Source organism: Tribolium madens, unplaced genomic scaffold (assembly GCF_015345945.1).
Source record: "Tribolium madens isolate multiple individuals breed KSU strain unplaced genomic scaffold, Tmad_KSU_1.1 Scaffold_96;HRSCAF=242;Tcas5.2_LG5, whole genome shotgun sequence".
In the NCBI taxonomy this organism is placed as follows: Eukaryota; Metazoa; Arthropoda; class Insecta; order Coleoptera; family Tenebrionidae; genus Tribolium; species Tribolium madens.
In genome coordinates, this window is record NW_025401068.1 from 13,146,342 (window position 1) to 13,164,193 (window position 17,852).

The following is a 17,852-nucleotide window of genomic DNA, read 5'->3' on the forward strand; positions in this document are numbered from 1 at the left end:
ACTTTCAATTTCTGAGATTCATCCAATTAGACTCCAATCTTTTTAATTTCTCATAATGAGAATATTGTTTTTGTAAATAAAATTATCGACATTTTGGCATACACTCGGGATATTTCTATTGATAATTGCTTAAATTTTTGTTCATAAACAATAAAAAAATTGGAATTGGAAATCGTTAATAGTAATTCAGAATGCGTCACTTGTAATTCAGAAATAAGATTTTGGGCTTAAAAATTAATATTACAAGATAATGGTTTTTGAATTACAATAAATACTTTCTGAAATACAACTGATTAATTTAAATTCTTATGTATGCTTTCTGAAACTAAATTAACTAATCTGAATTACATGTGATAGTTTCTGAATTACACTTGAAAAAGGTATAGTTGTATACACATGTTTTTCAAATTAACTCAGCCTCGTAAAAAACCTCATGCAAACTCGGGCTTCAAACATGCCCTGTGAAGGGTGTTTCTTTGTTTTTTCCTTTTCGTATTCATTTCTTACAAACCAAACATTGGCATTTTTGAAAATTTATCCATTGTCATATATTTGACAACTAACCGACATTTAATGAATTTGTAGTTTCCAACAGTCTTCTTCACTTGTTGTTTTAAATATTCCTGGCATATTTTCTAAGAAAATGACTAAAGCACTTGGCAAAATAAGTTTGTTATTCTCCAAAAATTTCACTCTTTGGAGACGAAACCTCGGGATGGCGTTGTATGAAATAGGTGGTCCCCTATTTTTTTGTTTTTTGCTTCTTGTACTGAGGTCAAAGTTCCAAATGACTGAACAAGAATTAAAAATTTATGAACCATTCAAGCCAAACCCGGGGACACTTTGCTCCAGCTATGGCAACAAAACCCAAATGTACGTTTTATATTTCTTGGACATAACATTGCATTCAAGCACAGCTCTGTTGCATATTCTCCAACAAGCCCATTATTGGAAAATACGGTAAAAAACGTCTGCCCAAATGTTGGTGTCATTAAAAGTTATAAAACTGCGAAAGAACTGAACGCTGCAATTGAGGAAAAGAAATTCTCGTTTGCATTACAAATGGATGATAAGTTGTTGGGAGTTGATAAAATCAACGACCTTCCTGGTAATATCGAAATTTATTTGAGGTGAGATAAGTGTAAAATTGACAATTAACGAGAAATTATTTTTTTCTAGACTACCATCAGAAGACCACAAAACTAGTCAAAAAGACGAATGGTTTACTAATTTGTTATACCCTGTAGTCCAAGTAGGTCCTAGGTCTTTTGGAGAGGCAAATGGTGGTGAGCCAGGTAAGAAGCGACTCGAACTAATACTAAATAATAAATCTAACTTCAATAAACAGGATATGGAAAAAGAGGTTTCCTTTATTTGCAACAAACTGTAACGTTTTCTTTTATAAACTTGGCGGAAAATAGTACACAAAATCTTGATATACTATTGAACAGATTTCCTAATCCGGCATGGAAGGAAAACGCAGTAAATTTAAAACTTATCCAAGTTGTTTCCGCATTGTTTATAGTAATGGCTTTTATGATAAATGTCAATAATATTGTTACTCAAGTTGCAACAGAGAAAGAAACACAACTCAAAGTACGAAAACCATATGATATAGAAGGTGGACCATCTCAGAAAACTTCTTGGGGCGGTGCATTTTTTAAACTCTGTTTTTTCTTTAAATGGAAATTACCAAGTCAAAATTTTGGTAAAAAAATTGGTAGCAACTTGTCTCATAGCCACAAAGTTTCAAATTGAAATGTTATCAAAATTTTGACTTTTAAATTTTGTGTGCCTGTTTGCTCTATGAAAGCGCTATAATTGAATACAGACATCATTACCTAAGAACAATGTTGTAGACAAAAATAAGGTTCTTGCTACAAAAACTTTGAAAAAAAAAAAGATGTATATGGAGAAAAAAATTCTTTAGCAAAAAATACAAGTAGGTATTACGATGATTGGCAATAAATTTTATGTAATTTATTAAAATGAGCTCAAAGTTGATGCATTTTATAAATTCTTCTTGAGCTTTAGTTTCAAATTGTTACTTTTTCAACTCGTTCCTCAAAAACGATACACAAGAGACTAATTTAATTGCGTTCTTTCTCATTCATGATTATTTTGTATTCTAGTCAATTTTTTGCAAAAATTGAGAATGTTTAGCAAACCTGCATTAAAAATTTCGTGTACATTTTAACGGGCCCTTCCTGCGAACTATTTGTTTTCGAATTTCTAAAAACTGTTAGCGGTACCGAATTTTTTCCTGTTTTGGTGTTTCGTCTCTAATTTTTTTAAACAATTTTTTCTGTTGACGTTTAATGACATTGTTTTCAAATTAATTCAAAAACCGGAACTTCAACTTCCTTTATTAAAATTACCATGAATGAATTTACTACACATTTTTCAAGTGTAATTTAGAAACCATCACAAGTAATTCAGATTAGTCAATTTAGTTTCAGAAAGCGTAAATTGAAATTTCGATTAGTCATTTGTCTTTCAGAAAGTGTTAATTGTAATTCAGAAGAGTAAAATGAGTTTCAGAAACCATAAGATGTAATTCAGATTAGTTAATTTAATTTCAGAAAGCAAGTCACTTGTATTTCATAAAGTAATAATTGTAATTCAGAAACCATTACATGGAATTCAAAACAATAAATACATTCAATTTCATGTTACATGTAATCCAGAAAATATCAGTTGTAATTCAGATGAGTAACTCACTGTTATCTCAAAATGAAGTTACACATAAACACGAATTATTTTATTTTCAGAATTAAAGAATTACATAAACTTGGTATTTTACAAAATAAATAAGATATTTTATTTTCAAAAAAATTTTGATAATGTAATTTTCAAATGAAAATAACGAATTCTGAATTACAATTGAGGAATTCTCAATTACAAATGACAAACTCTAAATTATAACTAAGACTTTCTGAAATACAATTGACTAATCCGAATTTTAATTTACGCTTTCTGAAGTTAAATTAATTATTTTGAATTACATCTGATGGTTTCTGAAATTCAGTTTACGGTTCTGAATTGCAATTAATACTTTCTGAAATACAATTGACTGATCTAAATTATAATTAACGTTTTCTGAAATCTATCTGACGCTTTCTACATTACACTTGAAAAAGGTGTAGTGGTGCCAACGTTAAGACTATTTGGCATTTCCATTAGAAAAAGAAACAGACTTTATATCAAATTTATTTTTGTGTTACCAAAAAACTGACATTCAAGGAATATATGAAAATCATGGGTCTGTCTGCTTGGATACATTGGCTATCATGGTTATTTTGGAGTCTTTTTGTGCTAACATTGGTAATTATTATCTTGGTTATTGCTCTTAAAGTGAAGATTATGTCCAGAGCGGTGTTTGTATACACAGATGTTACAGTTTTATTCACACTTTTGGTACTTTATGGATGTAGCCTTATCACTTTCTGTTTTCTAGTATGTTCAATTTTTCAAAAAGGTAACAAAAAACTTGAGAATACAATTGCATATCTCATTTTTACAGCAATTATTGCTACCATTGTTGCTGTAATTGTAATGCTTGCTGCATGTATGGCACCGAATTTGTTGCTGGAAAAGAACGACATTATACCACAAAGCACAAAAATTGCAATGAGCTTATTATCACCATCTGCAGCGTTTTTTGGTCTAATAATCATGTTTCAGTTTGAAGCAAAAGAAGAAGGTAATACATTTTAACAAAATAAACAACAATTCAAAAAATTCATAGGGAGTCATTGGAGTAATTTGTTTCAAAGCACGATACCAGATGATTTAACAGTTGGTGCAGTTTTCCTAATATTGATATTCGACACAATCTTATATATGCTTTTTGCTCTTTACTTTGAAGCAATAATCCCGGGAGAATTTTCGATTGCAAAACCCTGGAATTTCCCTTTCACACGGAGCTTTTGGTGTGGCACACCTCCCCAGGAACAAAGTAGTATTTTTTAAGTTTCTTTTCAACACTACCAAGTGTAAACAGGTGCACAAGAGTCGACTCAAGCAAAAGGAGAACAGTTTGAAGAGTTTACTGAAAAACTTCCAATTGGAATACGAATAAAAAATCTGTCAAAAACTTTCGGACAACACACAGCAGTTAAAAACTTGAATTTGGATATGTACGAAGGACACATCACGGTGTTGTTGGGTCATAACGGTGCTGGAAAAACAACAGCAATGTCTATGATTTGCGGGATCATCCCACCCACCAATGGGACAGTCATGGTAAATGGTTACGATGTAAGAACCAATATACAAAATGTCCGCGAAAGTATGGGAATGTGTCTTCAACATAACATTTTATTTGATAATTTAAGTGTTGAAGAACACTTGTGTTTCTTTTGTAAACTGAAAGGAACAAAGAGCGAACAAATCACGAAGGAAGTAGATGACTATCTCAAAATCTTGGAGATAGAAAATAAGGTGATTTCGGTGAATTAAATTTGAATTTCTCTTAAAAGTATTGTTAGAGAAGAGCTTGTTCCAAGACACTATCTGGAGGTATGAAAAGAAAACTAAGTGTCGCAATAGCACTTTGTGGAAAATCCAAAGTGGTGATACTTGATGAACCAACAGCGGGAATGGACCCCTCTGCTAGAAGAACAGTCTGGGCTTTGCTTCAGAAACAAAAGAGTGGTAAACAGTCTCTGAAACGGTTTTCACCCCATTTATGTTGTTCTTCAGGACGAACCATTCTACTAACAACACACTACATGGACGAAGCTGATGTGTTAGGTGATCGAATTGCGATAATGTCATTTGGAGAATTGCAATGTTGCGGAAGTAGCTTTTTCCTGAAGAAGAAGTTCGGTTCCGGTTATTCCCTAATTGTGGAAGTTACACCAAAATGTCAACCGAGATATGTTACTGATCTGTTGAGAAAATACATACCATATATGGAAATCCACGCCCAAATGGGGTCCGAACTCACTTACATATTACCTGATCGGGAATCGCAAAAATTTGAAGCTTTGTTATACGACTTGGAACACCAAAAAGCCAGTTTGGGGGTCGAAAATTTTGGCATTTCGTTGGCCTCTCTAGAGGAAATTTTTTTAAAGTGGGTTACTTGGAAATAGTTTCTGCAGGGTTATTTATAAATATGAAGCAATATTTGAACCTCAAAACTGAGCTATTAATTTAAATAATAACTCATGTGCTATCTCTACTGATAAGAATTTTGCAGCCGTATGGAAATTTGTTTTTTTTGTAATAACTTCGGAACCATTTGACCAAATCTTATAAAATTTGGAATGGTTACTTGCGAGAACATACCTTTTAAACTAGTAATTACGAAAACAGGATACATCTCAATTTCCGGTTCCAGCAATTGCTGGTCATATTTTCTGTTTTTTTTTTTGTTTTTTTAGCCTCTTAACATTATTTTTTTTTTGGTCAAAACAATAGAGTAATCAATTTTGAATAAAAAACGCATAACCTTTAATACCCCTAAAATGGACCGTTTTAAAGATATTTTAATTTAAAGTGAGGACTACACAAGACTGAAAGCAAAATGTATAAATTTTGGTGGCAACAAATGACCATGGTCACATATTTTGCTGTCAAGCATCTGTCAACTTGAGATTGGACGATTATTAGATGATTAATTAATCGAAAATATTTAATAAAAGAATTTACCTCAGACTCCAAACATAATTTAGAATAAATCCAAATGGATCTCGTAGCATTTAATTTATAAAAAATTCATAAAAAATTATCGTCAAAGTTAACAGATGCCTATAGCAGGGATTTGTGTGACCATGGTTATTGGTTGCCGTGGATACCACTTATTCAAAATCCATATTTTTCTTTTTCAGCGTTGTGCAGTACTCACTTTAAATTAAAATATCTTTAAAACGGTCCATTTTAGTGGTATAAAAGGGTATACGTTTTTTAATCGAAATTGATTATTCTTTAGATTGAAGCAATAAAAAAATAGTGTTAAGAGGCCAAAAAAACTGAAAAACACAGAAAATGTGACCTGCAACTGCTGAAACCGGAAATTGAGTAGATGTATCCGGTTTTCGTAATTACTAACCTAAAGGGTATGTTCTCGCCAGTAACTAGTCCAAATTTTATAATATTTGGTCAAATGGTTCCAAAGTTATTACAAAAAAAAAATTCCATACCCACATTTCGAGGGCAATAAAATTCTTATCAGTAGAGACCGGACACGAGTTATTATTTAAATTAACATCATTTTATAGGTCATTTTTGAGGTTCAAATATTGCTTCATATTTATGTAAATAATTGCAACGACATTTACAGAGTTGGAGCAGATCAAAATTCAGAAATGTTCAACACAAATCAATCAAAGAAAGAGATAACTCATGTGAGCGGTTTTGGTTTATTGCGAAATCAAATTGTGGCAATGATCCTGAAGAAAGAATTATCGATTTTTAGATCGTGGATCTTGTTTTTATTCCAAATACTCTTGCCCATACTAGTTTTAGTTTGTTATATTTTTCTCTTTGGTAGTAACCCAAATGAAACCTCATACTCTTCTCGGAAGATAGCTTTAAGCTCTTACAAAAATCCAATAACATTACTTGAAAACACAAACTCGATGGCTGAAACTTATGTAAAAGTGCTTAAAGGACATCAAGTGAAAACAGTAGATAATATCACTGCGAAAATCCTCAACTTGGTAGATATTGCACCCATTGAAATTTTCAATTATTTCTTATTTAGGAACCATCAACTGTAAAAGAAAGTTATATCGTAGCCGCATCTTTCAACGATACCACTGCCACAGCTTGGTTTAATGGTGATCCTTATCATGCAACCCCCTTGTCACTTAGTCTTGTTTTAAACACGTTGTACAAGACAAGTCTTGGTGAGGACAAATCTATTACGTTTTATAACCATCCTCTACCTCTCAGTGATGATGCGAAGGTAAATTTGGTTTTGGAATACAATTTTTACCATTCCTTTAGATTACAGCTACAGAAAATAAACCGTCATCGTCATCAGTAGAAATGGGACTGATATTTGGATTAGGGATTGTTGTTAGCACTTATATTCTGTTTTACATTCGAGAGCGTGTTTGCAAATGCAAACATTTACAGATGATTTCAGGAGTGAACGTTTTTGTCTTCTGGAGCACTGCTTTCTTGTGTGATGTGATATTTTATCTCATGACAATTATTTTTCTCCTCATTATATTAATAGAATCACCATTGAGTAGTCTACAAGCGTCAGAAATCGGTAAAAATCTACAATTTTTTATTTTAAACGAAAACCTTGTTTTAGGTATAGTCCTTTTGTTGTTTGTGTGTTTTTGTTTTTTTGTTTTACCTTTTATTTACTTAATGTCCTACTGCTTTAAATTGCCAGCTATAGGATGTGTCACAATGGTCTCAATTGGTTTGCTCATGGGTAAGTTGTAAAGTGGTTAGGATTTTTCCCATTTTTTGATTTCTAGGATTTCTACCACCAATGATTACGAATTTTTTAAAGTTATTTGGTGCATCAAAATCAACGATGTCTTTTATGCATTGGGTGTTTGCTTTTATTCCTTACACTGCTCTTTCCCATGGCATTTCTGATGTGGTTCATATCAGACATTTGAGAAATCTTTGTTTAAAAAATAACGTAAATGCTGAAAAAGCTTGTTCGCTTAATAAAATTTGTTGCGGTCCATAACATTCTAACTTAATTATACTACTCTACATGATTATTTGCAGACCTCGACTACTATTCGTTAGAAGCCCCCGGAATTGGGCTACTAGTAATAATATCATTTACTATGTCGTTTGTTATCTTCACGGTAATTTTTTTGATTGAATTTGGTGTTTTGGGTTGTTTAGTTGGCAAAATAATACATTTCGGGAAGCGTCCCAATCGGGCTGTAATTCTTGAAAATGATGTGCAAAGCGAAAACGAGAAAATTCGAAGAAAGTCTGAGGAGGATTTGAAGAGTGAATACTCTGTGGTGCTTCGCGACCTCACCAAATACTACGGAGTGAGGTTTCTTGCGGTGAATGACCTCTGTTTGGGGCTAAAACCGTACGAATGCTTCGGATTGTTGGGCGTGAATGGTGCTGGCAAAACCACCACTTTCCAAATGCTAACCGGTGATGCTAGAATCACGTATGGCAATGCGTGGGTTGAGGGATTGAGCGTGAAAACCCAACAAAAACAAGTGCAGAAGTTTATCGGTTATTGCCCCCAATTTGACGCCGTTTTGGACGACCTCACGGTCAAAGAAACCTTGCTGGTGTTCGGCCTCATCAGAGGAGTCCCATTCAACGAGAGCATCCCTCTCGCTGAAACTCTTGCCCATGATTTGGACTTTTTCAAACATATTGATAAAAAAGTGAAGCAGTTGAGTGGCGGTAATAAGAGGAAATTGAGCACGGCGCTTGCCCTGATTGGGGACCCCCCGGTGATTTTTCTCGACGAACCCAGCGCTGGGATGGATCCAGCCACGAAGAGAAACCTCTGGAACGGTCTTGCAAAGTTGAGGGAGAGTGGAAAATGCATCGTTTTGACATCGCACAGTATGGAAGAATGCGAGGCTTTGTGCACGAAAATCGCGATTATGGTTAATGGGACTTTCCAGTGTTTGGGGTCCACTCAGCGACTGAAAAGTAAATTTGCGCAAGGATTCACGCTTTCAATCAAAATTAAAAAATATGACGATAAAACGCCCATTGATGACCAAATCAAAACCATCGATCATTTCATTCAAAGATATTTTCCCGGATCGGAACTGAAAGAGAGGTATCAAGAGCTAGTGACCTACAAATTGGTTAGTGATAGAATGTCTTTGTCGCAAATGTTTGGACTTATAGAAGGATCGAAGCGACAACTTAGTATCGAAGATTATTCTTTGGGGCAGTGCAGTCTCGAACAGGTAATAAAACCACAACCAAAACTTTAATTCGTTTTGTGTTTCAGGTGTTCCTAAGCTTTGCCAAAAATCAAAAGGAGTAACTTTCATCTTGAGAGTGCAATTTGCAAAATCTATTATGTTATTTGTAGCAAAATTAAAATTATCAATGATAAACACAAATACACTTTCTACTTTTCTTCTACGAAAAACAAGCCTATTTATGGTTCATTAGCTTCCTCCTCCTTTGCCTCATCCATGGGAGACGTTGCTTTATCGATAATCTCTTCTCCACCTTCTTCGCTTTCCTCCTCCTCCTCCTCCTCCTCCTCCTCCATCTCCGTAGCCTTTTCTTCGGTAAATTGCCGGCCATCGACGTTGTCTTCCGACGTTTGTTCTTCCAAATATTCAATGGTGTAATTTTTACGTAATTGTAATACGTAAAAATCCAGTTTTGATATGGAAACATGACGAAATTTGTACGAAAAGAAAATAATTTTCTCGTCGCCGTCTTGAGAATAACTTAAGAAAATTACACTAACAATTACAAACACTGTGTTTACGAAAGTGAGAATATTAATCATCTTTGATTCTTTCTTGATTTTCAATTTCGTCTCTTGTCCAGCTGAATCAATACTCCAGGGTGATTCAACACTCATTGCTTTGTCCAATACACCAGATTTAATTATATGAGTGTATAAAGTAAATGTGAACTTAAAAAAACGCAAAAACTTAAAATATGATTCTAATTAAATACATTACAACTTACGTAAGGAAATTGCATTAAAAGCCAGCTGTAATTCCATATTTCAGACACATTAAAAATAAAAATGTAGTGATATACAGTTAATCCAATTATAATTATGTTGTAACAGAGACAGATTTTTAAAAGCAATTTGACGAAGTTTAGATAAAACACATCTTGGGCCAAGATGCGAACAACTTTTAATGGGTCGTCTAAAACAGTAAAAAATCGATGATTTTTGCTCATTTTCTCAAATATGTGACTTGCTACCTTTCTGTTTTTCTGGCTCACGATGATAATTCAATGTTAAGTGATTGTAAACCAATATCTAACTGTAGACTAGGTTTAAGACTGCTTCTGTGTAATTGGAATTGTTAAATTCGTTTGTGAAATTACTTTAGATGCGCTTTTAATAGGTAGGTACTCAATATTGTTAAACATTACCAGTGTTTTAAACTAATTTTCTTAAATTATGCATCCTTGAACGTTTCCTTAGAAAATAGTGGATGCGCCGGGCTATGTCTAAAAAAAATTTTTGTAAAAAAGGTTCATGGAAAAATAAAAATTAAAAAAAATTCTTGTAATCCTAAAAACAATTATTATAAAGAAAATTGTTTTTGTTCTCCGAGAAACTGTTAACTCTGCTATTATAATTGTACAATTTTTGAAATTCAAATAAAAATGCTTGGAATTATTTGGAATTATTAAAATTATATCTTTGAAATTAGTGAAAATCTTATTATAAATCTTTTTGGAATTGCTTCATTTTTTTTTTTTAGAATTGAGGGATTATTTTGGAATTACGAAAATTAATTTGTATTCAAGACGGAATTACAGGAAATAATTTGGAATTATAGTAATTATTTTGAAATTACAAAAATTAATTAGAATTTAAGCTGAAATTACTGGAATTTTGGTGAAATTTTTGGGGATTGGAACTAGTTGTACATGCATTTTTTAAAAATTAACTCCCCCTCGTAAAAAACCTCATGCAAACTCGGGCTTCAAACACGCCCTCTGATGAAGTTTCTTTGTTTTTTTTCTTTTGATAGTCATTTTTTACAAACCAAACATTGTCATATTTGTCTATCTATAAAAAAATTTGCACTTTGACTCTATTTATTTTTGTTGGAAAAATAATTTTCAGGCTTCTGGAAGAGATTGTAACTCTATTTAATGTTATTTGTGGCTTTTATTGGCAAAATTCAAATTATCAATGACAAACACAAATACAGATGATGTTCATAGCACTTTCTACTTTTATTCTACGAAAAACAAGCCCATTTATGGTTCATTAGCTTCCTCCTCCTTTGCGTCATCCATGGGAGACGTTGCTTTATCGACAATCTCCTCTCCACCTTCTTCGTCTTCCTCCTCCTCCTCCTCCATCTCCGTAGCCTTTTCTTCGGTAAATTGCCGTCCCTCGACGTTGTCTTCCGACGTTTGTTCATCCAAGTCATTTTCTTCTTTAACATCCCCTTGTAAAAGTTTCTCTTCGTGTGCTTCCACAACCGCAACAAATTTACTCTTTATCTTCTTTTTCGGTTTCTTCTTAATTTCCATGATGATATCTTCGGGAATATCGTAGGTTGGTGGGAAGAAAAGCTTTGCTTCTTCTGCCCCTTGAACCGTGTCTGGGCTCGCATACGAAGGCCCCAAATCGTAGAAAGCATCAAACCAATCATAAGATTTTGCAAGTTGCACGACGATTTTCTCTTCACTGAAATTTCCAAGAAGATGGGTTTCAAACATTGAGACAACATACTTACTAAGTTGGAGGTGTTGTCTGTTTTTCGAACTTGTCGACAGTTTTAGTTATTAGTTGTGCCATCCCTGGGGTATGGTTAGAGAAAAAACCGTATTTCATAATTGCGGTGGGAAACTGGTTCCCCAATTCCATAACCTCCTTGTATTTGAAAGCATCATAGGCTATGATTACATGAGGGGGCACTGGTTCCACTTCAGGAAGCTTATAAGGTCCTGAAATATTTGGGAATAACCATTTCAGACCCATAGCCTTGCAGAGGGAATTAGTAGGTGCCCAAACTCCAGGCAATTCGATGTTATCTCTTGTAGTTAGCAGTTTCCGATAAGGACAATTTTCATCACCTGGTGGTTTTCGATGGTTACCATAAACCATTTGGGCAACAACGTCGTCAATGGTATTTGGTAAATTCTCAGAACTGCGTTTCATCAACAGTGCCATTGATGGTTTCTTGAATAACTCTTCATTCTTAAATTGCTCCACTTCCTCTTCGGCGAAAAACAGCAATTCTTCCAAAGCGGTTTCGCTAACATGAACCAGCTGCATGAAAAAATATTATGTAGACAAAGAAAGATTTAAGATTTTTAACATTTATTTAAACAACATTAAATAATTCAGGGTGGGCTTTCTGCATTAGGGGGCTCATCTACAGTTTCAGCCTGTGGAGGAGCATCAGTTTCAGGACTTGCAATAATTTCAGACTGTTCTGTTTCTGGCGGGATCGACGGTTCCGTTTCAGGTGGAGCTTCCCCCTCAGCTGGAGGAACCTCTCCTTCAGCGGGAGGAATTTCGCCTTCGGCTTCCGGAGCAACTTCTTCAGATGGTGCAATTTGACTTCCTTCTGTATCTTGAGGAAGAGTTTCAGGTGCACCACTGACCATCGATTCTCGTTCTGGAGTCGCTTCCTTTTGCTCTTCCATTTCTTCCTCTTCGTCAGGAGGTTCATCGTAATCATCACCAAAGAACAACTGACATTCCCTTTCACCCTCTTTGATGTTTGGACTGATATACAGCGGCTTGAGTTGGGCGAAAGCCAAAACACACTCACTTTTCTTTTTTGCAAGTTGAATCACCATTTTCTCGTTGCTGTTTGAAAGTTTAAGTAACTCGAATGCAACTAACTCTAACTTACGGAGTTCTATCAGGGGATCGTTCGTATTTATAAATTGATTTCGCGACTAATTTCGCCTCTTCTGGTTTTTCGCTCGTGAAAAAGCCGTAGCGGATCACTTGGTCGCTGTATTTCTCCATAAAACTCGCGATTTCGTGTCTTCGGATTGCTTCAAAGACTACAGCGTAGTGGGGAGGAGTTGGTTCTGGTTCTGGTATAAGATAATGTTCGGTAAGTCTGTGGAAAAACAGCCTCAAAGCTGTAGCTTTGATCAATTCATTGTCAGGGGCCCAAACTCCTACACTTTCGTGGACTGTCTTCTCGTGGACTTCTTCCTCTGAAGGTTCGGGGAGTTTTGCAAGAACTCGAGCTGGACTGTCCGGACTTCCTGGTGGTTTTTTGCTATGGCCGTAAAGAATTTCCAGAATTAGATCATCAGTTGGGTCTTCGACGTCTCTAGCCGGTATTGGTTTGACTTGCAAAATGACACATGTGTTATTCAACAATTCTTCAACTGCTTCTTCGGGAAAAGGCATTTCGCCGAAATAAAACAACTCATCCAGGATTTGTTGGGTGATGTCAACCTTCAGGGGGTTAAATTTCGACAAGGGATTCGGTCATACTTACTTTCTCCGTCTGGGCTATGGTCAAACCAGCCTCACCCAGGAGGTCCCCGAAAGCCTCCTGGTAGGCAGTTTTCGCATGTGGAAATATCAAAATAACTCCCATGTGGTGTAAAGTTTCCAAAATCTTGTGACACTCCGCTGTGCGTCTCTCAAGCAGTTCTTTGGCGGCTTTTGCCTCCTCCTTCTCCCTCGCTGCTCTTCTTTCGTTTTCTACAACCTCCAATCGCTCTCTTTCCTCTTCAGTAATCTCGCTTATCTCATTCTGGACTCGGTCGCGGCGTCCTTGTCTCGCTTCGTTCTCTTTTCGCAGCTCTTCAGTGATCAAACGAGTCAGTTTCGGAGCGTTGGCCCCAAACATGAAATTCACCATTTTGCCATTCTAAAATCTAAAGTTGCAGGTTTTACCTCAATCTGACTCAAATATTTACAACAATAAACATCCAAGTTGGTTCACTCTTGTTTCGGAAGCGTTCCAAAGCGGTTATTTTGTCCGCTTTTGCCTACGATTTTGAGAATTTTAATACATTTAAAGGAGAAAGAGTTCTCGTTACTATAGCTAGTTGAAGCACGTCGCCCCCTATCTCGAGTTTTAATTTTTTCAAAGTTGCGGTCATTCCGGAGCAAGGACCGCACCATTCCGAGTAGACGTCAACAACTACACAAGAAAAAATATTTTCTGCAACTTTTATGCTTTCAAAATTACCAATAAGTCCGTCACGTTGTAGGAGTTTTTCCCAGTCTTCGTCGCTATTTACTTCGGTTTGTAACTGAAGAGCTTGACCTTTTTTTGCCATTGTAAATTGTCATGAACGAGATTATGACGATTATGACTTAATTTGTCAGTTGCTAAGAGTTATTTGGAATTATTGATTAAACTAGAGTTTCTATATTGGCTTCCAAGTTTTACTCTCCCCAACCTTTAAATGCGTAAAAATATAACGAAATTCTTTTGAGAAATTTAAAGTTGTTTTATAATTATCCAAATTAGTTTTACTCAAAAAAACTGTTAAAGATTTTGTTTTTGAAGTCATCAAAACGAACCAGTGACTTACAGCTTCCACAAACCATGCTGTGGTGAGGATATGGACTTGTGCAATTTTTTTAATGAAAAATTTAACAAACCATTTCTTGAAGAAAATTATACATTAATGATGACGTTGACGAAAAAACAAATCATTATTAATATATTTTTTTTTTAAATTGTTTTTCATATTAAAATTATTTTATAAATCATTTAAAATATTATGGTTTTACATAGAATCAAGTTTAAAACAGAGAAAACCTATTTCGTACAAAAATTATGTTACTTAATTTTAGAAAACAGTTTACCAAAAAAATGTATTACATTAATAATAATTTGTTTTTTTGTAAATTTCAACTTATTAATGCATAATTTCCTTTAAGAAATGGTTTTTGATAAATTGTATGTTTATAAAACTAAACATTTTTATTTAATTTAAGTATTACAATTATCAAAAAATAAATTTTGTAGCAGAACTAAAATATTTGAAATAATTCTGCCGGTTTTTTCCTGGTAAATAATTTTGATTCGTTTTCAATGACAATTACAAAACTAATAGAAAACTTCTTCTCGCAAATAAACAATAGTTTAATTCATTTGTTGTTTTACATAAAATCAAGTTTAAAATAGAGAAAGCCTATTTCGTTCAAAAATTATGTTAATTAATTTTATTAAAAAAAAAAAAACAGTAAAAAAATATTAAGTTAATAATGATTTGTTTTTTCGTCATGTTATTATTAATGCATAATTTTCTTTAAGAAATGGTTTGTTAAAATTTTTCATTAAAAAAATGCAATATTTTCAATTGATTAATTTGACGTTTGTCAATGCAAAATAAATGGCAACTTAATTCGAATTAGTTTAATTCTGAATTAAATTTTCATTTCGCTTAGAAGGATTTATCATAAAACTACAAGAGTCGGCATCCAGCAAGGGCATTTTCATTTTGTTCGACTGTACGTCAGCCGACGTATATAAAAAAAATATTAGAAAAATGACATTCAGTGTCCCAACTCTTCTAATATAAAAACTCTAGATTAAACATGGTGTTGATAGGATATTTGTGGATCTTGGATTTTAAAAATAGTATATTAAAGAACACGTTTCTGAAGGCAAGTTTTGTGGAACGAGTTCAGGTTTATGTAACGAGCAGCGACGCGCGAGTTTTATAAAGAACGAGTTTCCACAAATGACTTATGAAACTAGTTTTTTATGCTAGTTTTTTTATTTTGCGCGTTTTACGTATTTTTTTTACCATAAAAGTCGATTTTTCAAAATTTAGGAACTTTTGCTTTAATAAGGTGATGGTAATAAATGTCACAAAAATTCGACTTGCAAAATGTCAAGTCTCGAGTATTTTTCAAAATTTTGTTGAATTAACAATAAACACTGCAAATAGTTCATGCTCTAAAAGCAGCTGAAAATCATCATTACCAACCTCTAGAAAGTAAATTGTACTAGTCTATTTCAGCACTCGAATTGGTATCGGTTTTGGTATTGAAATAAGTTTTTTCTCAGACGCAAAATAGAAAAAATATATTTTCGCTTATTCAGTAACATTTTTAACATAATGTATTTTTTTTATAAAGTTGGAGACAAAATACTGTGGTCGTCACTGAGTGACATTAAATTGTAAAGCATGCTTTAGGATTGTTAACCTTATTTTTAGCCACTGTCAATCATAGCTGACAAGTTGTGTGTACATCTTTTTGATAGGAAAATATAATAGCTGTCATTAATTTGAAATTGTGATTCATTTTAACGTTAAAGCTTGAATTACAAAAAAAGTGACGAGCAAAGTATTTTGTCTCCAACTGTACAGGGTGCTGCATTTTGGATGTCCGAATAGGAAATCTCCGAAACTAAGAGGTTTAGCCAAAAACGAGTAATACATTCTGGGGCTCATTTTTTGAAAAAATAATATTGGTTAAAACCGCATCCCGCTATCGTCTTTTGTTTTAGACTTGTAGACAAAAACTGACAATTTAGCGAAATCTAAAAAAAATCATATCTTCGTTATTATAGAAGACACAGATTTGAAATAAAGACATTATACAGGCACTTTTTTACGTAGAATTTAATAATGTAGTTAACAATTTTTTTCAGTTGTTTGTTTAGCCGTAATAAAATAAACTTGTATTTTTTTAAATGGGAATCATAGATGGCTGTCATTTTTAAAAAGCTTGTTTTTTTCTTATCTAAAAAATATATATTTGTAACAAATTATTATAATACATTTTTAGCAAAAAATTATCTTTGATTTTTGTTCGCAGTTGGTCATGAAAAAATGTTGCATCTTCAACCAAAAGGATTTAAACTATATTATATTCAACCAGTGTCACTAATGAAAGACTTTTGTAAGTACTTAGTGATGAAAAAGATGCAAAATAAATTGTAAATCAACTTATTGGCGACTAATACATTTCTTTGTTTTTAAACAAGCTAACATTACCATTGCAACTTCTAGTGATACATAGAGTGTTGTAAAAAAAAGCCGCTTTAATTCTTCAATAAAATATATTTTATATGACACAAAAATGACGATATGGCTATTCAAATACCCAAATTCCGTCTATGTGAACTATGTGAAACGTTATCCTACCTCCATTAGATCATCAAAAAATGTTTTTTATAATTGTGTTGACTGTTGACACATTTGTTTTTCCTATTTTTGGATTTTTTAAAAATATGTAATAATTTTGTTCTGAGGCGCTCGGATATTTGTTCAATGCTTCTACCGTATCGTATTTTTTAAATCTTTATAATTTTATCTATTTTACAGTTCACAAAACTCTTATTGATTATTATTTACACATTTGGAGTGAAATAGTTTTTCCATGGCCAACTATTATCACACAAAGTATGTATTTCACTTTTTAAGTATAGTTATAAAAAAATATTTTGTTACAAATATATATTTTTTAGATCAGACAAAAATAAGCTTTTCAAAATTGCCATAGCCTATGATTTCCATTTAAAAAAATACAAGTTTATCTTATTACGGCTAAACTAATAACTGAAAAAAATTGTTAACTACATTATTAAATTCCTCGTAAAAAAGTGCCTATATAATGTCTTTATTTCAAATCCGTATCTTCTATAATAACGAAGATATATTTTTTTTTAGATTTCGCCAAAATGTCAACTTTTGTCTGTAAGTCGAAAACAAAAGACGATAGCGGGATGCGGTTTTAACCAATATTATTTTTTCAAAAAATGAGCCCCAGAATGTTTACTCGTTTTTAGCTAAATCTCTTAGTTTCGGAGATTCCCTATTCGGACATCCAAAATGCAGCACCCTGTACAATGTTTGAAAAATTCGATATTCGAAGTGTCAAGTCTCGAGTATTTTTCAGAATTTTGTTGAATTAACCATGAATACTGTAAATAGTTCATGCTCTAAAAGCCGCTGAAAATCACCATTACCAACCTCTAGAAAGTAAATTGTACTAGTCTATTTCAGCACTCGAATTGGCATCGGTTTTGGTAATGAAATAAGCTTTCTTTCGGACGCAAAATAGACAAAAATATATTTTCGCTTCTTCAGTAACATTTTTAACATATTGTAATTATAAAAAAAAAAACAATTTTATAATAAAAGTCCAAAAATTGTTCTCAAAAGATTTTTTTCTTTGTTTGACATTTTTTTAATTTGAATTACTCAAACACTTGAAAAATAAATATCTGTATTTTTGCCACTATCACCCGCTTATCATTCGTTCCTGCGAT

The 17,852-nt window shown here is 33.3% G+C and overlaps 2 protein-coding genes across 3 annotated transcripts; one reads left to right on the forward strand and one right to left on the reverse strand.

The window, feature by feature from the left end:
• The first annotated feature begins 676 nt into the window (after positions 1–676).
• On the forward strand, positions 677–9,041 carry LOC123012891 (phospholipid-transporting ATPase ABCA1-like). The gene is made up of 17 exons (XM_044411083.1): positions 677–873; positions 918–1,130; positions 1,180–1,295; positions 1,349–1,596; positions 3,244–3,478; positions 3,524–3,703; positions 3,749–3,958; positions 4,004–4,443; positions 4,491–4,656; positions 4,705–5,080; positions 6,290–6,668; positions 6,713–6,916; positions 6,958–7,228; positions 7,274–7,399; positions 7,446–7,658; positions 7,708–8,879; positions 8,924–9,041. The coding sequence occupies exons 1-17, from the start codon at positions 716–718 to the stop codon at positions 8,957–8,959; spliced, it is 4,743 nt and encodes a 1,580-aa protein (XP_044267018.1). The 5' UTR covers positions 677–715; the 3' UTR covers positions 8,960–9,041.
• Positions 9,042–11,947: 2,906 nt separating this feature from the next.
• On the reverse strand, positions 11,948–13,924 carry LOC123013114 (tropomyosin-1, isoforms 33/34-like). 2 transcript variants are annotated; one of them, XM_044411459.1, is made up of 6 exons: positions 13,806–13,924; positions 13,654–13,757; positions 13,531–13,602; positions 13,104–13,481; positions 12,498–13,060; positions 11,948–12,451 (listed from the first exon to the last, which is right to left on the reverse strand). In XM_044411459.1, the coding sequence occupies exons 1-6, from the start codon at positions 13,894–13,896 to the stop codon at positions 11,980–11,982; spliced, it is 1,680 nt and encodes a 559-aa protein (XP_044267394.1). In that variant the 5' UTR covers positions 13,897–13,924; the 3' UTR covers positions 11,948–11,979. The 2 variants fall into 2 exon arrangements, with proteins under 2 accessions (XP_044267394.1, XP_044267395.1); XM_044411460.1 differs by having other exon boundaries at positions 13,534–13,602; positions 13,806–13,896.
• Between the last annotated feature and the right edge of the window lie 3,928 nt (positions 13,925–17,852).